The sequence below is a fragment of the Cololabis saira genome, chromosome 24 (assembly GCF_033807715.1).
Source record: "Cololabis saira isolate AMF1-May2022 chromosome 24, fColSai1.1, whole genome shotgun sequence".
In the NCBI taxonomy this organism is placed as follows: Eukaryota; Metazoa; Chordata; class Actinopteri; order Beloniformes; family Belonidae; genus Cololabis; species Cololabis saira.
Genome location: NC_084610.1, coordinates 2782702 through 2809916, shown reverse-complemented (window position 1 = coordinate 2809916; position 27215 = coordinate 2782702). Strand labels below are relative to the sequence as shown.

Below are 27215 nucleotides of genomic sequence, written 5' to 3'. Positions count from 1 at the left end.
CATAAAAATATGTTTCATCCATTACCATTCAAACTAAGGCGCCAGTCATTCCACAGATTAGAATTTAACCAAGTTATGAGCGTTATGAGTTATGAAGGTGGTCAAAGTTTACGTCCGCCAGCTGAGGCCTAAACTCTCGGCCTCTGTTTGCACAAAAGCCCTTCCTGTTCACATGTTGGGGTGAAAGACCCTCTGACCCCCCACACCCATCTCTTTAATGAGGTGAGATATCAGGAACACAAATGATGAATACAATCTTTTTATTGAACAAACTGAACCAAATATCTTAAATGATTTCACTTACAAAGATACAAACACACAACTTCTAGTTCTCTGCTGTCTGATGAACCTTTTCTCTTTTGGTGCAGTTTGTTCAGTTAACAGCAAAACTGTTTTTAAGTTTGACATTTTAACATGGGGTCAATGGAGATCAACTCTTTTGGAGCCAGGCACCAGTGGTTATTCAACTAACTGCACGTCTCTGCACTTCCTCGTCCTCAGGATGTGATGAAACAGGGAAACATGTAAGACATGCAGGACACCGGATTACGCCCCCCGTCCTAGATGGTCAATTCAAGAAGAAGGATGTATCTCCTTGGTGACTCCACATCTTCTTCCTCCAGATTCTTGAGGCTACAGTTGATTCATTATGGATTTTTTTATAGGCTGCTTGTGGATTAATTTGCCACTTTGATGATGGCCTCTGTCCTATTTTCAGGCCTCTGTTCCTTGGATACAACATCTGGATGTCTGACGCTCTCCAACGTGACTCATGAACACAGCGGCCGCTACACACCAGAGGTCAACTACGATTTGGAAGACCCCACTGAAATCCAGGTTATCTGTAAGTGGAGGAATTCTGACTCTAGTTTGGTGTTTTTGTTTGCTTTTCATCTGATTTCAACAACATTTTCATTTGCTCTCTTCTGTCTGACCTGTGAAGGCATCATCACTGACGACCATGGACCAGTTGAGTCTAGCTGGAAACTTGGTAACAAGTATCGTCCTGGAAACACGTTAAACATAACACAGGTACAGTCAGAATGATGGTGAAAAGGATCATTGATGAACAAAATGTTAATAATCATGTACTACATCGATATGCAGACTTCTTTTTTTTATTTATCCAAATATTCCAACAGCAGCTGATGGAAACTCAGAATACTTTGCGTCTCTTTTTGTCACAATGTGAATAAAGTTTAGAGGGAAACTTGAGTCCTTTGCAAGGACAAACCCTCCGTGACGTCACTCTCTGGTTTTGTAATTAGTGGTGTTTGAGTCCAGTATCTGGGGTGCAGGAACTGACTCCACCAACAGAAATGAATCCTAAAGTCAGCAAAACAGAGCTGTTTTAGTGTAATGTTTTAAACTGTGATGCTGACTAACGTTACATCACATGATGTTACTGAAGCCTCTGAAATGTGAACCTCCGCTGCTCCCCGGGGTTCCTGCTGGTAGTTCCACCTGGTCGGGGATCTAGTCAGCAACAATACATGTTTTTCTCTCTGTAACTTCACATTTGAAGGTTTCTGTGTTTGATTCAGTTTCACAAGTCTGATGGTTCCTCTTAGTCCATCATGTTGTTGCTCGTTGGCACAATCTGTTTGTAATATTTTTAAAATTAAATGTATGTTTGGATTATGAGTTAAAAGTTGTTTCTTATATTTTATAGGAGAACCGGGAACGTTTCTTCAGCTGTGTGTTGGAAAACCCTGTCAGCTTTAATCAGAGTAAAATTCTGTCCAACCCTCTAATCAGGAGTGAGTTTTTACACATCAGTGTTTATTTGTTCATGTCATCAATTCTCTCGGGAGTCGAGACATTGAAATACACTGTAATCAAATTTAAATGTTTTTTTTTTTTTTGCAGCAGGTGGAGTTGATTCAACCTCTATTATAGTGGGAATCGTGACTATCCTGGGTTTCCTATGGTTTCTGAAAAGTAGTAAGTTTCACTAAACATCACATTTATAAAATGAAATATGCTTCAGTCTGTCATCATTATAAACACATACATGTTTATATATACCTTTTTTATAAATATATATTTAAAACTTGAGTATAAACTAAACTGAAGATGAGTATGCCAGAGAGAGATGAAGTTTAAACCACCACAACTAAATACATCAGATCATTCTATTTCCTCACAAGGAAGGGGTGTTAATGGCTTTACAAAAATGTCACATGAACAACGATGAAACCAGATCACAGAGGCAGAAGTGAAGAATAAAGTTAAGAAAGTGATGAGTGAAGGGAGGATGAGAGGAGACTGAGCAGGAGTAAGTCTTGTATGAGGATGAAAACCTCCACATCTTCAGAGCCTGGTTCTCCCCAGGTGAAGGATAAACTTGGAATGTTGAGTTGTAGATGGGACCTAAATGCAGGAGAGCCGGGAGGCAGGAGTTCCAAGGATGGTGATTTATTAACTTAAATCAAATAGCGCTGCTTAGGGTTGACAAAAAGAAACACACGACCCAAAAACTAAAAACCTCAGGGAACATCGAGGGACGAAACAGTACGGACCAGCAGGGAACAAGGGAAAGACAAGACCAGATATACAGAAGAGTTAACGAAACACAGGAGCAGACGATCAGGGGAGATGGGAAACAGGAAAGTCAAACCAGAACTGAAACACAAACGGTGCGTCCGAAATGCCATAAAAGTATACTAAAAAGTATATACTAAAAAGTATACTTAAATTCGGCACACTTTTGAGTAAATATCAGTAGTGTGCATTAATTCAGATGTACTATTAAGATGCGCACACGGCACGTGACGTGTCACAGCAGCGGTAGCAGCGCTCCGCTCTTTCCCATTTATTCTGGCCGAAACAAGATGACATTATATAATATATTATAATATTAATATTATATAATAATATTATACTTAAAGGAGCCGTCTGTAAGAAATGTCCAAAACTGGTACTGCAGTTACTTTCAAAATATTGTTGAGCGGCGTGTACCCTCCCCCTCGTCCCCCCGACCAGAGGTTGCCAGGTAGGCTGCAGAATGCAGCAGGAACTTAGGCTGCCATGGCTGCCGTAATTAGAGCCGAGCTGGCAACCCGGATGCAGAAACAATACTGACTTGGTAATTGGGAGATAGGTGGAGGGTGGAGCTTCAGAAACAATACTGACTTGGTGATTGGGAGATAGGTGGAGGGTGGAGCTTCAGAAACAATACTGACTTGGTGATTGGGAGATAGGTGGAGGGTGGAGCTTCAGAAACAATACTGACTTGGTGATTGGGAGATAGGTGGAGGGTGGAGCTTCAGAAACAATACTGACTTGGTGATTGGGAGATAGGTGGAGGGTGGAGCTTCAGAAACAATACTGACTTGGTGATTGGGAGATAGGTGGAGGGTGGAGCTTCAGAAACAATACTGACTTGGTGATTGGGAGATAGGTGGAGGGTGGAGCTTCAGAAACAATACTGACTTGGTGATTGGGAGATAGGTGGAGGGTGGAGCTTCAGAAACAATACTGACTTGGTGATTGGGAGATAGGTGGAGGGTAGAGCTTCAGAAACAATACTGACTTGGTGATTGGGAGATAGGTGGAGGGTGGAGCTTCAGGCCAAAACAAAAAATGACGCATACCCATTTCGCATATTGTCGTGAGGTCACAAATGAAGGAAGAATAAAAAAGGAGATGTAGAGACAAACTGCTTTGTTGTCATTGCACAGTTAACTATATTTTGAGGCACAAGGCACACAACTGATGATGTGTAGATTTGGTGGTGCTGATCCTTTCCAAACTCCACCCCACCGACATGTCCGCTAGAAGTTATTGTGCTGATATACTTTAGGGATATTAACAGCTAGTCCTATTAAGAATCCTGTACAACAAACCTCTTAGGTACCATTATAAAGATGCATTAAAAAGAAATAAAATACCATTAGAATAAAGGAAGATTAAAAATATAAGGGTACAATAGAATGTATTAAACAGGACAGCAGCACAGAGCAATGGGGGAAATGAGGCAGATAACTGTAATAATATTGATGGTAAAAATGGTCAAACTGGAAAACCAGAAATGTCCCAGTGTGACGTTTTGTTGTTGAATCTTTGACAGACAAACCAAGAGTTGATCAGAAGCTGATAAAGGTCACTGTGGATAACGCTGACGACAGTGGACTTGGTGAGTAAAATGTTTTCTCATCCAAGAGACAAGAAGAACACTGGCGATGACTAGAACGACGGTGACGACAACAGTGGATCTGGTGAGTAAATGTTTTCTAATCCAACAAGACATCAAACCTCAGCACCACATTTACTACACGCTAACTTTGACATTTAGACCCCAAATTATGAAAAAGTGGGACAAAAGTTCATATTCTTTTGTTTAAACCTCTTTACCAAATACAACCCCAACTACAGAAAAGTTTGAATGTTATGTAAAATTTAATAAAACAAAATGTAATGATTTGCAAATCTCATCAACCGGGATTTTATTCCCAGTAGAACATAAACAACATATCAGATGTTGAAACTGAGACGTTTTTCTCATAATTTGTTTTCCTTCAGAACCAGATCACTAGAAGGAGAAGCAGCTGCTGAGTTCCTGCTGCTTTTTTTTTATTATTATTATTGAAACACAAAATGCAAACAGCACAATACAACCGCCAGGGGGAGACACACACTCAGTGGCGGAAAATCAGGACACAATGAACTAGATGAATGAAATAGAAATGTGTGTTCCTTCTGCTTAACAGCTGTTTGATTTCACGGCTGTTCTATTTATTGTGGAGATGTTACATTTGGTGTTCAATCAAGATTTTAGAATTTTATATTGTAAACTTTACAAACGTGTTATTACTCAGCTACTCCTTTCATGTGTGTCTGACTTCAGTGCTCTTACTTTACCTCTGAAGTTTTAGTCACAGGACTAGAACCTGGACGAGCTGCCAGAGGTCATAAGTCAGATCCTCACAGAGAGCAGCTATCCACCTGTACGCCAAGAGTGACGAGACATCAGCTCACTAATCCACCTCACTGGGATATAAAGCAGAGATATCGCAATGTTATTTTAGTTAGTGTCAGAAAGTCTTATGTTTCTTAGTTACTTTAATTTGAAATCCACACATTAGCGATATCACTTCCTTTCTGAGCACATATCTACTGACACCCCAAGTGTATCTGTCTGTGACCTGCAAGACGCCTCAGTCCTTCAGGCTGCAGACACACCCTACTTGTTGTTTGCAAAGGCAAAAGTAAGTATAATATGTGCTATTTTGTTGTTCTCAAACTTGCCTAGACATTGAGTGGTTAAACTGCCTGAATATACTGAGTTTATGTGAATGTTGAATAACTCTGTGTTAGTTTTAGTAGTTAACGTGATATTTCAACCAGCTCTTCTTACAGTGTGATGTTTATGCAGCTTTAAACTATATTCCGGTTGTTCCCTTACATTTGTATCAGTGCAGCTTATTTAACCTCTTTGTGGCTGATGACGACAATTAATTAGAACCAGGTGTGATGATGCAAGGAAACATGCAGGACGGGGGTCCCGAGGACCAGGGGCGAGACCCTGCTGTAAACAATCATGTATTGTTCTAGTGGCTTTTCAACTTTACTCAGAGGCTGTAAATCTCCAACAATGTCGTCCATTATCAGTGTTTCTACCTTTTGCAGGTAAATCAACCCTGAAGGAGCAGCAGTGGGACTGGGGTCGTTTGGGGCTGTTGGGTCTTCTTGGTCTTTCTGGGAACTTTTTTGATTGTCAAGGACTTGCAGATATTTTCTCCCACTGGACGGATGCTTTAACTCCACATGACGTTTCAAATTTGAAGTTGACGAGGCAGATGTTCAGACTTGTTGTCTCAGCGCAGGTGGACATCATTTGCACAGAAAGGTTAGATTTCTACCGTCGGACTCTTTGGGAGACGATGTGTAAAATTCCCGCAGATAATGATAAGCGGATCATCATCTGACATCTCTCTTCACCTGTCAAGGCTGATTTATGGTTCCGCGTTACAACAACGCAGATCCTACGGCGTAGGCTACGGCGTTGATTTAACGCGGAACCATGAATCAGCCTTCATTCGTAAAGGCTGCACCGGACTCGTCGAGTATTTTAAATGTGCGCGCCGCCCGCTGGTGTAATGAGAAGGATTATTCCGTAATAATGCCTGCCTGAACAAGTCCATACTCACAATCTGCCATGGCCGCGTTAGGAGTGCATGCGACCGTTACACTACTTTAGTATTTTCTTTTTGAAGATTTGTACTTTTGGCGACTTGAGTTTGTTTTGTTTTGTTTTTTTAAAACCGCTGTGTGGTATTGTGTCTTCCCTAATAGGGCTGATTTATTACAATACTTTTACTTTGTTACTTTTGCCACCTTGTAACAAATTAAAATAATCAAAGAATTATCTACCTCACCCATCAGACAATCTAGCAACAGATGTTTTCTTACCCTGAAAACAAAACATAGAAATTCAAACTAAACGGTGCGCGTCGCCGCGTACACTACGCCGTAGTCTACGCCGTCGATTTAACGCGTAACCATAAATCAGCCTTAACGCGCGCGCATTTGTCAGTTTTCTCTCCGTCTTTTCAACTGAGCATGCAAACATAAACTGAGGGTGCAATGCATGCTTATGCACCCTCATAGAACCGGGCCTGGTCACACCTGGCAACAATGTTCAGCTTATGATTTAATAGCTGAATAAAACGTATATCGGGGAGACAGGAGTTTTATTACAAAGAAAGGAACAAAAAGGAATGCAAGAAGGAGACAGCAACAAGGCAAAGCAAGTTTATTTGTATTGCACAATTCAACACAAAGTAATTCAAAGTGCTTTACATCAACATTAAATGCAGCAAGACACGATTAATAAATAAAATGAAATAAAATGGTAAGAAAAGAGATAAAATAAAAAAAAGCACAAAAAAGTAAGGGCAGTAGAGTACAGCAGGTAAGTATTTAATTTAAGAGTATGCTTCAGTAAACAGTAATGTTTTAGTCCTGATTTAAAGGTATAGTCCGTAATGTTGGAGAGCTAGCAAGATTTGAAAGTGGTACCTCCTCTAAGCCCCACCCCCTCCTCCCCCTCCCGTTAGCTCTCCGTCCAAAGCCACGCCCCCACAAACGAGTCGAGTTTTCCAGGACATTTTGGACAGCACATTTTCAACAAAACTACCCCATGTCTCATTCACCTGTAAGCGAGGCCGGTTTTAGGGGGGGGCAGGGGTGGGCTGTGTCCACCCAAACGTGCGTCCTGCCCACCCAATCAAAGTTATGGGGATCCTTTATTTTTTTATAAATATAAAAAAATATCACAGAATATCTGTACCGTTTCTGATTGGGTGGGCTCTGCACATCATTTTAGACACAACAATGAGCGCATACCGCAAAAGTTGTGTCTGGGCGGAGCGACCCGACGTCCCAGCAAAATGAGAAACAGAGAAGTTCAGATCAGCAGACAGAGACACACTGAAGGCTGATTTATGGTTCCGTCGCCGTGTACCCTACGCCGTAGGCTATGTCGTACCCTACGGCGTAGACGTGGCAACAGAGCCTGCACGGCACCGCAGCCACCGCCACCCGCACCGGCGCTCTCCGCCCTCGCCGGGATGGAGACGCCTCCATCCCCACGGACCCCCATACTGGGGAGGTGGGATTTTTGGCTGCCATTCTTCAGCAAACGTGACTCGAGTGTGTGAAGTTTTCCGGCAAGATTTTCGACGTGACGAGTGCGCGCATGGGACGGAGGGGGGCGTGGGCGGAACTTAAAATGAAGGCATCTGATTGGTTCTTTCCCCCCTGCCAATCCTCTGGTCCTCTGACCAATCCGTGCCACTCGGTGCGCAAAAAACAGATTGGTCAGAGTTTTTACAGGATTAAAGCTGTCAGAGAGGTCGGATTTTTTTCTTTCCTTTTTCTGAACCCATTATTCACTGGCTACTCTCAGGTCGGAAGGACCATTTCACCCAGTATAACAATAAATGTTTTTGAATACGATTACAGACTATACCTTTAAAGGAGCTGACAGTTGGAGCAGACCTCAGGTCTACAAGAAGTTTGTTCCACCGGTGAGGAGCAGAATAACTGAACGCTGCCTCACCTTGCTTGGTTCTGGTTCTTGGGAACCACAACAAACCAGATCCAGATGAAGCTCAGGGGTCTGGGAGCTTCATAGGAACTAACAGATCCAGATGAACCTCAGGGGTCTGGGAGCTTCATAGGAACTAACAGATCCAGATGAACCTCAGGGGTCTGGGAGCTTCATAGGAACTAATGGCGCTTTTCCACTATTCAGCCCAACACGGCTCGTCCCGGCTCCACCCGTTTTGTCCTCGTTTGTTTTTCCACAGCCAGGTGAGAAGTGGGCAGGTTGGGGTGAAGCTGCTGTGACGTACTCGATTGTGCAACCCCTTTGTTCATGTCGACGCTGATCAGAAATCAGCTGGAGCCGCGAGCGGCTGAGAGTAAAACAGCCCGTCTACATCCCTTTTTTAATTTTCTCCTCAGCCACCAGGTTTATGAACATCTACACCTCAGAATTGGATCACCAAACAGACGTTTGCGCTTTATAATAAAATCGCTGCGCGCCGCGAGTCGTTCTCGCGCTGACTCCCGCTTCCTGATTCAAACGTCTGACGGCCCCGCCCCCTGACCAATCAGTGGCTTGGAGGGTGATGATGTCAGATATAGTGCCGGTTAGAGCCTCGCCAGAATGGTTACAGAAAAAGTATCTGCTTGGCCACTATTGCGGCTCCACCAGCCTCAGCCCGTAGTGGAAAAGCGCAAGACGGGGGCATGGCGGGTAGAAGCGAGCTGAGTAGGTACTAGTGGAAAAGGACCATAACAGATCCAGATGAACCTCAGGGGTCTGGGAGCTTCATAGGAACTAACAGATCCAGTATGTATTTTGGTCCAAGACCATTCAGTGCTTTGTAGGCCTGCAGTAGGATTTTAAACTCTATCCTTTGACTTGTGAAAATCAGTATGTGATGTATGACAGCCTGTCCTAACTGCATGTGAGCCTCCGACTATCGCGTCGCACTGCGTGGCATCGGACGCTCTCTGTCCACATTGAAAGCGTTATGGGCCCTCACGTTCTTTTGATTGACAGCTGAAACTCGCTTTTTAAAAGGCTGATTTATGGTTCCGCGTTACACCAACGCAGACGCGTCGCCGCGTAACCTACGCCGTAGGCTACGCCGTTGATTTTCCGCGGAACCATAAATCAGCCTTTATTCACCGCACTACCCGCCCGTGCGCTCCTGAAAGAAACTCCTAAAATAACTCCTAAAAGAGTAAAGAGACAAGTAAAAGATGGGTGAGTACTTGTAATCTTCCTACGTTTGTACTTTCTAAACAGAAAACAAGCTTGATATTGTGATATTTAAATGTGCTTCTATTTTCTTCCTGTCGCTTGCGTTGAAAGCCGGTTGAAAGCGCTGTAGGAAATGGATGAGGAACGGCTGATCCAGTTAGTTGAAATGAGAAGTTATCTCATCGTCTCGTCATTTCACTACAAAAACCTCAATAAAGTGGCAGAAAGAAATATTATCCTATTATTATATATTAATAATAATACATTTTATTTGTATGGCGCCTTTCAAGATACTCAAGGTCGCCTGACAGAGCAAGAATACAACGATAAAAATACAAATTACAACAGTAAAAACAAGTATAAAAAAATGTAACACATTATCGACAGCAGAGTCTAATCCAAATCATAAATCATAAGCCTGCCTAAATAAATGGGTTTTGAGGTGAGATTTAAAAGTGGGAAGAGTGTCCATGTTCCTGATGTCGGGGGGGAGGCTGTTCCAGAGGCGAGGGGCAGAGCGGCTGAAAGCTCTACCCCCCATGGTGGACAGGCGGGCTGGGGGAACAGTGAGGTTGGTGGAGGAGGCAGACCTGAGTGACCGGGTGGGAGTGTTGACATGGATGAGGTCTGACAGGTAAGGGGGGGCAAGATTATGGATGGCGTTGAAGGTGTTGATGAGGATTTTGTAATCTATGCGGTATTTGATGGGAAGCCAGTGGAGTTGGTGAAGAACGGGGGTGATGTGGGAGATGGCAGAGGTTTTGGTGATGATGCTGGCTGAAGCATTCTGGACCAGCTGGATTTTATGGAGGAGTTTGTGGGGGAGACCGAATAGAAGGGAGTTGCAATAGTCGAGACGGGAGGTGACCAGAGAGTGAACCAGGATGGCAGTGCTGTTGGGGGTGAGTGAGGGGCGGAGGCGGTTTATGTTGCGGAGGTGGAAGTAGGCGGACCGGATGGTGTTATTGATTTGTGTGTGGAATGAGAGGGTACTGTCGAGGACGACACCCAGGCTCTTGACCTGAGGGGAGGGGGAAACCGAGGAGTTGTCGATGGTGAGTGTGAAGCTGGGCTGTTTGGTGAGTGTGGTTTTGGTGCCTTGGTTATCTTATTATTATATCTTATTATCTTATCAGAACCTCCCAGCTCCCTGGCGATCTCCCTCCAGCCAGCTGCTACTTTATTGAGGTTCTTGTATTGAAATGACTGTTTCCTACAGCGCTTTCAACCGGCTTTCAACGCGAGCGACAGGAAGAAAATAGAAACAGGGCGTCCGACAAAAGTCCAGCTCCAAACGGCGCGCTGCATCGTGCTGCGTCGCTCGCAGCCAGTTAGGACAGTCTAATAGAAAATAAAGCAATGGAATTGTTTTTTGAGTTGTATTCTATATTACGTTTCATTCAACTGAATAAAGTTAAATAAAAAAAAATGAGGAGATAATAATTTTGTTATTTGGCTTATTTTACATAAAATACTTGTACTTTTACTTTTGATATTTACAAGATACTTTTGATACTGAAGTAGGTTACATTTCATACAAGCTACTCGAGTAATTTTCTTAGGTGACTTTAACTTTTACCAAAGTCATTTTCAGTTATAGTACTTATACTTTTAACTTATTTTTCAAGTACTTGATACACTTCTGTTTATTTCTCACCACCGTTGTTCAATAACAGACTGTACGAAACAACAGATTGGTTAATTAAACATACGTCATATTCTGCAGTGCTACGAGATGCAGGAACACTTATAAAAACAACTACCTGTTCTACCTGTTCGCTCATTTATTCAGACTCTGAGCTGAACACGGAAGAAAAGCCTATACAATATTTTTCTTAATCTTTACGATTTACCCTTTTAATTTATCCTCACATGTTGGACAAAAGTAACTTCTATTAAACTGATTTGTTTTTGTTAAACTTTCAGCCTCGATATGAAGTTCAAGATTGTTCTATTTCTTATTCTATTGAATGGAGCAGTCATCTTTTCTGGTAAGTAGGCTTACAGAATTTACTGTTACAAGATAAATGTAAAGACGTATACAGTAGTTTATGCTGAGTTTATTTCTCCCATGGGGTGCCATTGTTACCTGCCAGTGTTCATGTAATAATTGGTGGGTTTATGTTCTGGTCTCTGGAAAGATCCTAGACAACTTGTCTTGTAATGGACCCGATATAAATAAAATTGAACTGGTATTGGTCCGGATGAGTCCGCGTGTCTGCGTTCTCCTCAAATGTCTCTGCTCTCATTTTTATTGTTAAAGGAGTCTCACTTTACTGCAATACAGAATAAAATGTTTTTAACATAACATGGTTGTTTAAGGAATAAGAATCGAGGCGAAAAGAAAACCTATATTCAGGGTGGGTATATATATATATATATATATATATATATATATATATATATATATATATATATATATATATATACCAGCCGAGGTACTAAACACATTCAAATGTTGGATCAAATACGGTTAAAATCATGATCATCGGTTTACAGCCTGAACTTTTCCTTAATTTGGTGTAAATGTTAATGAATAAATGATGATAATGATATATAATAGTAAAAAAACTATTATTAAAGAGGGATTTCCTGGTCTTTGCGGCGTTTCGTTTCGGTTCTGTTACATCCACTCCAGCTACATTCCTGCCTCAAGTACTCAAGTAACTTTCTTAGGTGACTTTAACTTTTACTAAAGTCATTTTCTGTTATGGTACTTATATTTATACTTTTATTTATATTATTTATGGTACTTATACTTTTCCTTATTTTTCAAGTACTTTATACTATTCTGTTTATTTCACACCACAAGTGTTCAATAACAAACTGTATGAAACAACAGATTGGCAGATTAAACATATGTCATATTCTGCATAATTGTTACATGATCCAGGAACACTTATATACCTGTTCTACCTGTTCGCCAATTCCTGCAGAATGCAAATTGTCGTGCCAAAAAGTGATTGACTGCCAGAATCTGATTTGTAGCTGATTGTTGCAGGAGCGCGCACAGCAGCCCATTGAGCGATAGTGCTAAAACGTCAGATTTTCAGATTATGAAGCTCAAGAATGAGATCAAGTCATATTTAGGCAGAAACAACTTTTCATTAACTGTATTTATCAATTTTTGGCAGGTGAAAATGCCTATTTTGTGTTGTAATGGTCCTTTAAAAGAGTTAAAAGCAATCCTGTGAGCTCTAGTGTTGCTCAAGAATGAGATCAAATCATATTTAGGTAGAAACAACCTTTCATTAACTGTATTTGGCCTTCAATCAATTTTTGGCAGATAAAAAGACCCATTTTCAGGGGAGAAATCAGATTCTGGCAGGGAATCACTTTTTGGAACTATTAGTTAACAGAGAGGCAGAGACTCATCAACGATTAAAATCCCCATAACTAAGTTTATTTTCAACTGATTTTCAAGCCTTTTGGTTTTAATATAAATGTCAGACATATTTATGATACAACATACATTAACTTATTCTATTTATATCACACACACATGATTACATATACTGAATTTGTGCTACAATACTCTGAATATCTGAATGAGTTAAAAACAAACAAAAAATAAATAAATCAGAACACGCTTACAAATAGAATAAATACCTAAATTTAAAATGTAGCAAATGCAGTGTGGAGTAATACATATTTATATTATTCTGATATTTTCATTCGTGTCAGTTTGAAGAGAAATTTGCTGTTCTTCAGCCAGACATTGTTCAATCTGGCCTAAAATCCATGTGTATGATTGTATTTTGAGCCTGAACGGTGGAATATCCAGGAACGCTTGTAGCGCCACCTGCTGGCAACAAGAAATGTTATTTCTAGTTTGCATCCCTGCTCCAACCGATACAACTTAAACCTGGTCAACCAGTAGTTCCCACATTGAAGATGACTGACGGTGAAAACTGTAACTTTCTACTGGAGGCAAAGTTCAATGACTTACCATGAGAGGAAACGTTGTTTTTACTTGCACATACGTTCCCCAATCTTCCTCAGACTTCAAACATTTGAGGCTTCCACAATGAACAAGTAGACATGATCATCTTGGATTAACCCCACAGCGCCTTCTGGCCAAAGTAACATGATTGTTGGCACATTAAGTCCAGTATTTACTCCTTGCTTCATTAGATCCTCATAACCTGCTGGTTTCCTGATAAAGTCCAATCACGAGAACATTTTAGGTGAAACTGACTGCTCTGACCGTCAGGAATGAGAACCAACAGGAACCAACAGGATACAATTATCCTTTATATCTCTCAAAAATAACAGAGAAGAAGCTGCATACTCCTGTCATTTAAAGACGTGTATAGTGAAATTATTATTTTATTTATATTTTACAGGTAAAGCAGACCCCTACAGGGAACTGGGCTCCTCATTTGTCCTCTGTCCAGACTCCGTGACTCCTCCACTCACCAATATAACTTGGAAACATGGAGTTGACCTGGCTGTGGACTGGTCTGGAGGCAATGTCACTTTCTATCGTATTTCTAAAGGTACATTCACACATTTAACTTGAAAGTAAAGTTCAATAACAAAGAAAAGGAAGTCTGGGTGCCTTTTTATTGAAATGTGCAAGAAGTAATTATTTTAAATGTATGTATTCATCTAAGTAAAGGCGGTCACTAATCATTATTTCTGTATTAATTGATCTACAAATTATGTTTTTATTAATCTGAAAACCCAATTTTTGCAAATTAGATTTTTTCTTTTATGTAATAGGAATAAGTTATTATTTTAAGTATGTGTTTAAGTATGTTGTTTGTCTTCGGTTGTTTGCAAACAACCGAAGACACATTCCCTGTCTGGCATGTTAATACTTGGCCAATAAAGCTTATTCTATTCTATTCTATTCTATTCTATTCTATTCTATTCTATTTTGAATCCAGTCCAACCTAAAACATGCAAACATGTTTAGGTTCAGGTTTAGCTCAGTGGGCTGAGCTGCAACATTTGGAGGCCACGGCCTCATGCAGCAGCGCAGGTTTGAGTCCAGGCCGTCATTCTTTGCTGCGTATGTCGTCCCCCCCCACCCGTTGCCTGCAACTCTCCCAATAAAGGCCACTGGTGCCACTAAAATCTTTTCTTTTTTTTTAAGTCTACAAAATTAGCCTGGAAATGTAGACGTACCGCTATCAAATATAAATTTACTCTGGAGCTAGGTCAAGCTACCATCTGTTGGAGTTCATTTTCATATGATCCAACAGTCAATCTAGCCTTGTATAGAGTCTCTGGGTGGGTTTAGGACATGAACACAGAGCAGGAGGAAGTACTAAACTCCTCTGGACCATTATACGTACCGGTAATTTAGAATGAGTTCTTCACAGGATGCTTGGTGTCAGCAGCAATTAGACGTTCAGCTCTGCCTTTTGGACGAGTCCTACGTTACAGGTGATGCCATACAAATAATGAAAAAGTCTTTTTTAATCAAACAAACTTAACTAAAAGTCTTAGGGTGCTTTCAGACCTGTGGCCCGTTTGTTTTGTTCCGATTCAGGGGCTAAATCGATACAGTTGTTTTGCTTTTCGTTTGTGGCGTTTGTGTTCACAAGTAGGAAAAATATCTCTTTAAAGATACCAGGCATAGAACGTATTGAAGACTCTATCAGGGGAGGAGATAGACTCAAAAGACTCCTGCAAAGAGAGTCATTCTGGATATATACATTAAAGGCCACTTATTATCCAGGGTTGAATAGAGAACTTGACTTTTCTCCTTTTCTGTGAGTGTATTTTGTATTCTGTGACTATGGGTGTGTTTTGTTGTCCTTTAAGATTGACTCTGATGACGGTTCCTTAGTCTCTTGTTAAGCTCAATACTTATATTGTATGCATTTTTGATTTGTTGAATTGACTAGGTAATGTTTAAATGTGCAATGCTGATTTATTGACTCTGTGATTTTATTTTTTTCTTTCTGTACAGAGTCTCTCACCCTCTGCTTGTCATTGGCAGGTCTTGCTGTTCAGGTCATGTGACCTCCTACCTGCTCACACTGAGCAGCTGTCAGCAATTATCTATTTAACTGTGAATTGAGCTGTCTGACAAACATTTCACTTCTGTCCTGACGAAGGCCAGTTTGGCTGAAACGCGTAGACACGCTTTTAATAGATTAGTCATGCACCAATAAAGGCATTTTAATTAATCTTACCCTCACGAGTGCCTCAGTTCTCTGTCTAAAACATTTTATGGATCTCCCCGACTGAAGAGCACCTGAGGGATACACTTTTTTGCAATACCCAAGCAGCACTCCATGCACCGCCTTCCTGTCTAATGGTTATAACCCCTTTCACATATGGTGCTTTTATACTAGTATCTACTCAGCGCGACTCGGCTCGCCACGCCTCGTCTCGCCTCCACTCGCCTTGTCCTCGTTTGTTTTCAACACCCAGATGAGAAGTAGGAGGTTGGAGAGAAGCTGCTGTGACGTATTTGATTGTGTATCTAAACGAAGAAGACAACAACACTAAAGATGTAGAACCTGGAGGAGATGATAGATGTGCTGCTGGATCTGTGTCTTGTGTTCGATATCAAGTTCAAAAATGAGAGTGAAAGAAACTTCAAGCGGCGACGTTTTTTTTTGTTAGTTCGTCTCGGCGCTGCTGAAAAGTCAGCTGGAGCCGTGAGCAGCTATGAAGAGACAGAGCTCCTGGTAGATCTGGTCGTTCCTTATCTCTGTCTAGATCTCTTTTTAATTGTCTCCTCAGCACCAGGTTTATGAACATCTGCACCTCAGAGTTGGATCATGAAACAGATGTTTGTACTGCCATTGCCTGTCGGATAAAATGAAGAAGCCGCGAGTCGCTCTTTCACTGATTCCCGCTTGCTGATTCAAACGTCTGACGGCCCCCCGACCAATCGGTGGCCTGTAGTGTGATGACGTCAGATCCAGGGCCGACTCAGCCGCTTAGAACCTCGGTAGAGTAGGTACAGACAAAGTATCTACTCGCCACGCCTCTACCCGCCTCCACCCCTAGTGTAAAAGCGCAAAACAAGGGCGTGGAGAGTCGAGTCGCGCTGAGTAGGTACTAGTGGAAAAGCGCCAATAGAGGGCGCAAAGCGCAGACCGCCGCCGGCGATCCCATCCATTGGTTATGTGCTACGCGGCGCAAGAGCGGACCGCTCTGCCGCGGCGTTGCGCTGCCCCTGCCTGCCCGAATTGAACATTTTTTTATTTCACCGTGCCGTGCTGTGACAACATCTCGACACGTCCAATAGGACAGAAGGGGGTGGAGGCTGCACCGACTCTTCTCCTTGCGCCGCGGTAGCACATACACAATGAATGGAGTTGTGTAGGTTGCTGTGTGGATTATGTTCTCACTGCAAACGAACCACTCCAGGTGTGGAATGGAAGCGAGCCGAGACCACCTCTCCTAGGAGATCTCGGCTCGCTTGTTTTGTCCTGCATCCGATCACGATTGCTGTGTTCACATATACCAAACGAATCGATCTTTAGGGGGAAACGCTCCCTGTTTCGGAACAACTGCTCCAAATGGGACAGGTGTGAGACCCTGTGATGCTTACACTTACAAAGTAATAAACGCAACTTCTAGTTCCCTGCTGTTTTTGTCGGTGCAGTGTCATGCACATTTAGTTTGACATTTAAACCTGAGATCAGTGCAGATCAACTCTCTTTTGGAGGCAGCCCCTAGTGGTCATTCAAGGACCTGCACGTCTCAGCATAAACAAGATCTTTTTGTGGCTACATGATCTCAGTCCACTTGATACTTTCTATCCCACTTTACTGTGTGTCAACTTAAAGTAACTTTCATATCTTAAAAACCAGTTTAATGAAAACAAATGACACTAAAACACTTTGATGAGGCCTCTGTCATATTTTTTAGACCACTGCTCCTTAAATACAACAACTGGATGTCTGACGATCTCCAACGTAACTCATGATCAAAGCGGCCGCTACACGTCACAGGTCAACTACGAAGATCAAAACCCCATTGAAATCAAGGTTCTCCGTAAGTGGAGGAATTCTGACTCTAGTTTGCTGTTTTTGTTTGCTTTTCATCTGATTTCAACAACATTTTAATGTGTTGTCTTCCTGTCAGTTCCAGTCCACAAACCCACTGTTTCCTCAAACTGCTACGATGAAAAGTCCCACTGTATTCTGACCTGTGAAGGCAACATCATTGATGACCATGGACCAGTCAGGCCTTTCTGGATAATCAGTTACAAGTATCGTCCTGGAGACACGTTAAAAATAACACAGGTACAGTCAGAATGATGTTTGTGGGTGAAAAGCAGTAATGGAGTTGAGGGGGGATGAGGGGGGGATGAGGGGGGATGGCATCCCCCCCTGAAATAAAAACGGTCCAAATCATCCCCCCCTGAAATAAAAACGGTCCAAATCATCCCCCCTGTAAAACTGCCATCCCTCCTTTCCATCCCTTATGTCATTTCATCAATGAATGTGGTTTTACTGCTATTTCAACATTTAGAGTCATCACCAGAAAAATAACACCAGAAAAATAACTTATTTTACAATTTTCACCTGTTTCAAGTAAATTTTCACTTGAAATAAGTAAGAAAATCTGCCAGTGGGACAAGATTTATCTTCTTATTACAAGCAATAAAATCTTGTTCCACTGGCAGATTTTTCTACTTATTTCAAGTGAAAATCTACTTGAAACAGGTGAAAATTGTAGTTTTTTCCAGTGATGAGTCTTGTTTTAAGTGTAATGAGATTTTTTTACTAAAATGAGACATTTTAACTAGAAATAAGACAAATATTCTTGTTAAGATTTTGAGTTTTTGCAGTGATCCATTTTACTTATCCTGTGAAGGACAGAGTCATATTGATAAGTTCAGAAAAGTGTTTTTTATTGTTGTGTTTTGATGTATTTGATGTAAGCCCAGTGGATATTTAAAGCTTACAGAAGGCTGCATTTAACTGCTGCTATGTCATTCCTGCAGTATTTCTGCAGGTGTTTTGGTCACTGCTATTATTTGTAATATATTATATTATTTGTAATCAGCACAAATTATCTGTCCCCATATGATAAAATCCACCATCCCCCCTGATTCTTTTTTACAACTCGAGTACTGGTGAAAAGGGTCATTGATGAACAAAACATTGATAGATAATCATCTACTGCATCCCTGTGTAAACTGTCTTTATCCAAATATTCCAACAGCAGCTGATGGAAACTCAGAATACTTTGTGACGTCACTCTCTGGTTTTGTAATTAGTGGTGTTTGAGTCCAGTATCTGGGGTGCAGGAACTGACTCCACCCAACAGAAATGAATCCTAAAGTCAGCAGAACAGAGCTGTTTTAGTTTAATGTTTTAAACTGTGATGCTGACTAACGTTACATCACATGATGTTACTGAAGCCTCTGAAATGTGAACCTCCGCTGCTCCCCGGGGGTCCTGCTGGTAGCTCCACCTGCTCGGGGATCTAGTCAGCAACAATACATGTTTTTCTCTCTGTAACTTCACATTTGAAGGTTTCTGTGTTTGATTCAGTTGCACAAGTCTGATAGTTAAAATGAAATGTATGTTTGGATTATGAGTTAAAAGGTGTTTCTTATATTTTATAGGAGAACCAGGAAAGTTTCATCCCCTGTGTGTTGGAAAACCCTGTCGGCTTTAAGCAGAGTGAAATCCTGCCCAACCCTCTAATCAGTAGTGAGTTTTCACACATCAGTGTTTATTTGTTCATTTGCCTATCAAAAAGGCCACTACCTGGCTGTGATTAGAGTTAATTTATGACGCGTGCAAGCTTTTTACAATTTTCCCAATGTATTTTTATTACTGACAGTGTTCATGCAGGTATAGCCACTTTGTCACTTGTAAACCACAAAAAACAAACATAAATATCTGCCTGGTATTTCTATATTCACTTCTTCAACACGCACGCACGATCAAAAAACGTTTGCCTCCACACAGCCACCTGTGTGTGATTGCACCTTGATTAAATAGACCTAATTGATTATATCACTACTCCCCCTAGTGGACGGAAGGCTGACCAAAAACACCAGATAAACACATTTTACCAAGCAACACAAATGGCTGTTACACATTGAAATACACTGAAATCAAGAGATGGAGTTGATTCAACCCCTGTTATAGTGGGAGTCGTTGTGCCTTTCCTAATTATCCTGATTATCCTGATTATCCTGATTATCCTGTGGTTTCTGAAAAGAAGTAAATTCTCATGTGTTGTCTTCCTTTCAGCTCCAGTCCCCAAACCCACTGTTTCCTCACACTGCAACGATTGTAGTAAGTTTTTACACATCAGTGTTTATTTGTTCACGTCATCAATTCTCTCAGAGGAGTCTAGATGTGATTAAACATTGAAATACACTGAAATCAAATTTAAATGTAATTTTTTTGTAGGAGATGGAGTTGATTGGATCCGTGTTATACTGGGAGTCATTGTGGCTTTCCTGATTATCGCGGTCCTGGTTCTCCTGTGGTGTCTGAAAAGAAGTAAGTTCTCACAAAAACTTCACATTTATAAAATGAAATATGCTTCAGTCTGTCATCATTATGAACACATACATGTTTATATATATATATTTTATAAATATATATGTTAAACTGAAGATGAAGATAGCAGAGAGAGATGAGGTTTAAACCACCACAACTAAATACATTAGATCATTTTATTTCCTCATGAGGAACCTTGGATCTTAAAATAATGGGTTTAACAAACAAGAGGGTAAATATTCTTCTACTTTCATTTGATATATAAATACATTTGAATAAAGTAACAACATTCAACAGGTTAAATGTTTGAATAAAACAAAGCAGATTTAAAAGAGCTGAAATGGGTCAGGGATGATACCTGCTTATGATGACACCACCTGTAAATAAATCATAAATCAACTATTAGATCATTTGTGCATATATATGAGGTTATTTCAGTTTTATTTCTCACCTATGAAGTGATTCATGCTTCTATACTCAGGGGTGGGTTTGTGGACAGGCAAGCCAGACAGTTGCTTGGAGCCCCGGCCTCTAGGGGGCATCAAGGACTAGTAAAACGTACTCCACGACAACAATATGGTCATTTTTATCTTGCAATGAAATTACACCGTAGTCACAACACCCCTTGTGGGGCCCCTGCTGCATCTACCTGCATCTACCTGCATCTACCTGCAAAGTCGTGAAACTTAAAAACAAAAAACAAAACAAAAACAGCTGAGTTTGCTGAGGCTCGTATGTCAGTCAAGTTCCACCACGTTTAATACAGAGACGTGAAGAGGAGTTACCCCACTGAGGGAGGGAGGGAGGAAGGAAGGAAGGAAGGAAGGAAGGAAGGAAGGAAGGAAGGAAGGAAGGAAGGAAGGAAGGAAGGAAGGAAGGAAGGAAGGAAGGAAGGAAGGAAGGAAGGAAGGAAGGAAGGAAGGAAGGAAGGAAGGAAGGAAGGAAGGAAGGAAGGAAGGAAGGAAGGAAGGAAGGAAGGAAGGAAGGAAGGAAGGAAGGAAGGAAGGAAGGAAGGAAGGAAGGAAGGAAGGAAGGAAGGAAGGAAGGAAGGAAGGAAGGAAGGAAGGAAGGAAGGAAGGAAGGAAGGAAGGAAGGAAGGAAGGAAGGAAGGAAGGAAGGAAGGAAGGAAGGAAGGAAGGAAGGAAGGATTTTAACCCACTGACTGTGTTGCCACGGACTCCACAGGGGCTAATACAGCTAGATATGCTAACAATTAAGCCATAATAATAATAATTATTATTATTATAATACATTTCATTTGTTAGGCGCCTTTCATGGCACTCAAGTTTGCTGGATATAACAACAATAATAATGATAAATTACACCTTTTATGAAAAGCTATACATAATGATGAATTGATGATAAACGTCATTGTATCCAGAGGGGGAAATTTGAATTGGGCAAAACATATGATATGTGCCCTCAAAAGAGAACATTTAAATTTTACACATGTTGAATTAAAATGTGAAATAATTTTTGACTAACTCAATATGTTTCTCTCTTATCTCTCCTCAGGATCAAACCCAGTAAATTCAGGGATGGATTATATGCAGCTTAACACTGATGATGAAAACTGTAAGTTGAGTATTCCACTTTAATTGATAATGTCATGCCCTCTAAATATTCCTCATGACAGTAGCATGAAGTATTAGTAGTAAAAAATGCTGTGAACATTCATGGTCATATGCCTGCCCTTAAAGATTCCTGGAGGAAGATTAATAGAAGATTAATAATATCCCCTCACTTTTGTAGTAAACTTTTATATTTTATATATCTTTTTTATCTATATCGTGTCAGATTGTTTACAACAACGATTATTGATAGGCCCGGGCTTTCGTGAACTTCTATTGGTCCCAGGACCTCACTTTCAGAACCACTAATCTATTCCAAAAATTATTTTTCAGTATTCATCTCAAATGTCCCAAAAATTGTACATTTATGTGTGCAAAAATGTTTTTCCTGTGCATGGGTGGGGGCCCCAGGAATTTATTGCTTGGAGCCCAAAAAGACCCTAGCAATGCCATTGTTTGTACTGACACACAACCGTAGATCCAGCGTAGCTGGAGACTCGTCCCTGTTTTCTCCACGGTTTCTGAGTTCACCTCTCTGGTTCAATACGGACCGTCTCTGCTGGGTTTATCTTGTTTGTTTTCAAGTTTCATCACTTCTCATTTCAGCATTCACAGTCTACATGCTTGGCCAGACTTTCTTTCTTTCTTTCTTTCTTTCTTTTGTCAGCAACATTGATATTGAACTAATGTAATGTGGTCATTTATAACATTTATAGCCCCAATGAGTCCACATTTTAGAAGCTGATTCAAGCCTCTCATGACGGTTCTTTAAATGCTTGACATAAATGTGTCGTATCAACAGTAGCTGTTGAATTCAATGAAGTCGATGATCAGATCCATGACTGGAAGGGTTAATTAAGGATTGACCATCATTAATTAATTTCCTTTCGGGATTTATAAAGTATTTTTGAATTTTAATTGAATTAACAGAGTTGGGCGATGTCTGCTCATATGTGAGATTATTTATCACCCATTATGTCCATCCATCCATCCATCGTCCACCGCATATCCGTTCCCGGGTCGCGGGCGCAGCAGTCTCAACAGAGATGCCCAGACTTCCTTCACCCCAGACACTTCCTCCAGCTCTTCCTCCATCTCTTCCTCCAGCTCTTCCGGGGGGAGTCCGAGGCGTTCCCAGGCCAACCGAGAGACATAGTCTCTCCAGTGCCTGGAACACCTCCCTATGGAGGAGGGACATGCCTGGAACACCTCCCTATGGAGGAGGGACATGCCTGGAACACCTCCCTAGGGAGGAGGGACATGCCTGGAACACCTCCCTAGGGAGGAGGGACATGCCTGGAACACCTCCCTAGGGAGGAGGGACATGCCTGGAACACCTCCCTAGGGAGGCGTCCAGGAGGATCTGGTACAGATGCCCAAGCCACCTCAGCTGACTCCTCTCAATGTGAAGGAGCAGCGGCTCGACTCCGAGCTCCTCCCGGGTGACCGAAGTCCTCACCCTATCTCTAAGGGAGCGTCCAGCCACCCTGTGGAGGAAACTCATCTCTAAGGGAGCGTCCAGCCACCCTGCGGAGGAAACTCATCTCGGCCGCTTGTATCCGCGATCTCGTCCTTTCGGTCACTATCCAAAGTTCATGACCATAGGTGAGGGTAGGTGCGTAGATTGACCGGTAAATCGAGAGCTTCGCCTTTCGACTCAGCTCCTCCTTCACCACGACGGTCCGGTACATCGACCGCATAACTGCGGACGCTGCACCGATCCGTCTGTCAATTTCACGCTCCATCGTTCCCTTACTCGTGAACAAGACCCCGAGATACTTGAACTCCTCCACCTGAGGCAGGACTTCTCCACCCACCCGGAGAAAGCACGCCACCCTTTCCCGGTGGAGAACCATGGCCTTGGTCTTGGAGGTGCTGATTCTCATCCCTGCCGCGTTGCACTCGGCCTCAAACCGCCCCAGCACATGCTGAAGGTCCCGGTCCGATGAAGCCAACAGGACAACTTCATCTGCAAAAAGCAGAAACGAAATCCTGTGGTTCCCAAACCGGATGCCCTCCGGCCCCTGGCTGCGCCTAGAAATCCTGTCCATAAAAATTATGAACAGGACCGGTGACAAAGACAGCCCTGCCGGAGTCCAACATGCACCGGTCTGACTTACTGCCGGCAATGAGAACCAGACTCCTGCTCCGATCATACAGAGACAGGACAGCCCTTAATAGAGGGCCCCGGCCTCCATACTCACTGATCCCCCACAGAATGGCACGAGGGACACGGTCAAATGCCTTCTGCAGATCCACAAAACAAATGTAGACTCGTTGGGCAAATTCCCATCAACCCTCGAGCACCCTGCGGAGGGTGTAGAGCTGGTCCAGTGTTCCGCGACCGGGACGAAAACCGCATTGTTCCTCCTGAATCCGAGGTTCAACTATCGGCCGTATTCTCCTCTCCAGTACCCTGGCGTAGACTTTCCCGGGGAGGCTGAGAAGTGTAGCCTGGCGGTACCTATCTACTGCGTCAGGAGTCCCACAGGCCAACATAGCCCGGTAGGACTCCTTCTTCAGTCTGACGGCATCCTTTACTTCCGGTGTCCACCACCGGGTTCTAGGATTGCCATCACGACAGGCACCGGAGACCTTGCGTCCACAACTCTGAGCCGCCGCGTTGACAATGGAGGCAGAGAACATGGTCCACTCGGACTCGATGTCCTCCGCCTCCCCCGGGATCTGAGAGAAGTTCTCTCGGAGGTGAGAGTTGAAGATGTCCCTGACAGAGGGCTCAGCCAGACGTTCCCAACAGACCCTCACAATCCGTTTGGGTCTGCCCGGTCTGTCCAGCCTCCTCCTCCGCCAGCGCATCCAACTCACCACCAGGTGGTGATCAGTTGACAGCTCAGCCCCTCTCTTCACCCGAGTGTCCAAGACATGCGGCCGAAGGTCAGATGAAACGACAACAAAGGCGGTCATTGACATCCGGCCTAGGGTGTCCTGGTGCCACGTGCACTGATGGACACCCTTATGCTTGAACATGGTGTTCATTATGGGCAAACCGTGACTAGCACAGAAGTCCAACAACAAAACACTGCTCGGGTTCAGATCGGGGAGGCCGTTCCTCCCAATCACGCCTCTCCAGGTATCACTGTCATTGCCCACGTGAGCGTTGAAGTCCCCCAGTAGAACAATGGAGTCCCAAGTTGGAGCACTATCCAGTACTCCTCCCAGGGACTCCAAGAAGGCCGGGTACTCCGCACTGCTGTTCGGCCCGTAGGCACAAATAACAGTGAGAGACCTTTTCCCGACCCGAAGGCGCAGGGAAGCGACCCTCTCTTTCACCGGGGTGAACTCCAACACATGGCGGCTGAGCTGGGGGGCTATAACCAAGCCCACACCAGCTCGCCGCCTCTCACCCCGGGCAACTCCAGAGTAGTGGAGGGTCCAGCCCCTTTCAAGGAGCTGGGTTCCAGAGCCCAAGCTATGTGTGGAGGTGAGCCCGACTATCTCTAGCCGGCATCTCTCAACCTCACGCACAAGCTCCGGCTCCTTCCCCCCCAGCGAGGTGACATTCCATGTCCCCACTGCGAGAGTTTTGGTCCAGGGTTTGGGTCGTCGAGGCCCCGCCACGACTGCTACCCAGCCCACATTGCACCGGCCTTTCATGGACCTTCCTGCGGGTGGTGGGCCTACAGGAAGGCGGGCCCACGTCGCCGTTTCGGGCTGAGCCCGGCCGGGTCCCATGGGCAAAGACCCGGCCACCAGGCGCTCGCCTACGAGCCCCAACCCCAGGCCTGGCTCCAGGGCGGGGCCCCGGTGACGCCGATCCGGGCGACGTAGCGGTCCTTGTTCTCTTCCTCCTCATGATAAGCTTTGTGAACCGCTCTTAGTCTGACCCGTCACCCAGGACCTGTTTGCCATGGCAGACCCTACCAGGGGCGTAATGCCCCCAACAACATTGCGCTTAGGATCATTCAGGCAACACAAACCCCTCCACCACAGTAAGGTGGCGGTTCAAGGAGGGGCACCCATTATGTGATTTGTATTAATTTATTTTTTAATGCTTTTTTCACAAGATCCAAAGCTTTTTTTTTTTTTTAAAAGATCGACTTGCTCCCCGTATCTACAACGATTGCTCGCCATCTAAGTACTCGCACTGTACAAGCTTAGCGCCACATAGTTGCCATATAGTTTGCTTGGTCTCCTGTGCCTGCAGTCAGAAAAATAGTAAATTGGGACTTGTCACCTGTTAATTTCTTTAAAAAACTGTGAATGTCTTTAAAAAACTGTCACATCAACAACAATGAAACTAGAGCAGAAGTGAAGAATAAAGTTAAGAAAGTGATGACTGAAGGGAGGATGAGAGGATATTGAGCAGGAGTAAGTCTTGTATGAGGATGAAAACCTCCACTTCTTCAGAGCCTGGTTCTCCCCAGGGGAAGGAGGAGCTGCTACCTCAGAGGAGGAGTTTAATTGTCTTGAGGTCACAAATGAGGGAAGAATAAAACAGCAGATGTAGAGACAAACTGCCTTTGTTGTCATTACACGGTTAACTATCTACAACAAGATTGTAGGTGTTGTACCATTCTAACGATGCATTATAAAATAAATAAAATATCAGTGGAATAAAGGAAGATAAAAAATATAAGGGTGCAATAGAATGTGTTTACAAGACAGCAGCAGAGAGCAATGGGGGAAATGAGGCAGATAACTGTAATAATATTGATGGTAGAAATGGTCAAACTGGAAAACCAGGAATGTCCCAGTGTAACATTTTGTTGTTGAATCTTTGACAGACGAACCAACAGTTAGACAGGAACTGATGAACACTGGCAATGGTGACGACAACAGTGGATCTGGTGAGTAAATGTTTTCTCGTCCAACAGGACATCAAATCTCAGCACCACATTTGCCACAGGCTGACTTTGGTATTTAGACCCCAAATTATGACAAAGTGAGACAAAAATGCCTATTCTTTTGTTTAAACATCTTTAGCAAATACAACTCAAATTACAAAAAAGTTGGAATGTCGTGTGAAATTTAATAAAACAAAATGTAATGATTTGCAAATCTCATCAACCAGGATTTTATTCCCAGTAGAACATAAACAACATATCACATGTTGAAACTGAGACGTTTTTCTCATAATTTGTTTTCCTTCAGAATCAGATTACTAGAAGGAGAAGCAGCTGCTGAGGACCAGAGGATAAACCTCCACCTGCTGAACCTCATCATCTTCAGGACTTCACTGCTGAGAGCTGACCTGGTTCAAGAAGATGTTGCAACAGCTGTTGAACAGAAACGGCAGCTTGAAGAAAAGTAAAGATCTGTAACTGTACTGTATGTCTGAATACTTTATCTCAAGTTATGAAGGGTTTTATCTGCAGTGTCAACTTTACTCAGTGTTCCTGCTGCTTAACAGCTGTTTGATTTCATGGCTCTTCTATTTATTGTGGAGATGTTACATTTGGTGTTCAGTCAAGATTTGAGAATTTTGTATTGTAAACTTTTCAAACGTGTTATTACTCAGCTACTCCTTTCATGCCTGTCTGACTTCAGTGCTCTTACTTTACCTCTGAAGTTTGGGGCACAAAGCTGCATAACCAACGTCAAAAGAGGAGGGAGGGAGGTCAGCTGACTGGCTGCATCTCCAAATCCAGCTGCAGAGATGTGGTTCAAAAGAGAGCTGTTCTCCTGCACCTTTGTGGGATTTTTAAAAGTGGTATTTATTAGAAAGTAACTTGATAGGAAACTTAGGGTTGAGAAAAGGGGAATACACACACACAGGCTATAAGGCCATAAGTCAGATCATCACAGAGAGCAGCTATCCACCTGTACGCCAAGAGAGAGCAAGACATCAGCTCACTAATCCACCTCACTGGGATATAAAGCAGAGATATCGCAATGTTATTGGAGTTGGATAATGCACTTTAATGGTGTCTGAAAGGGGAAAATGGAGGGTAACATATATGG

General features: G+C 42.8%; 2 protein-coding genes across 2 annotated transcripts in view; both read left to right on the top strand.

The window, feature by feature from the left end:
• LOC133425044 (NACHT, LRR and PYD domains-containing protein 12-like) overlaps positions 1 to 27215 on the top strand; it is a 210295-nt gene that overhangs the window by 46207 nt on the left and 136873 nt on the right. The window lies entirely within an intron of this gene.
• Positions 586 to 26961, top strand: LOC133425437 (uncharacterized). Its single transcript, XM_061716291.1, has 14 exons — positions 586 to 598; positions 719 to 844; positions 944 to 1032; positions 5790 to 5851; positions 11207 to 11271; positions 13627 to 13779; positions 17123 to 17248; positions 17339 to 17499; positions 18831 to 18918; positions 19468 to 19512; positions 19630 to 19722; positions 21238 to 21297; positions 26039 to 26101; positions 26406 to 26961. The coding sequence occupies exons 1-14, from the start codon at positions 586 to 588 to the stop codon at positions 26417 to 26419; spliced, it is 1158 nt and encodes a 385-aa protein (XP_061572275.1). The 3' UTR covers positions 26420 to 26961.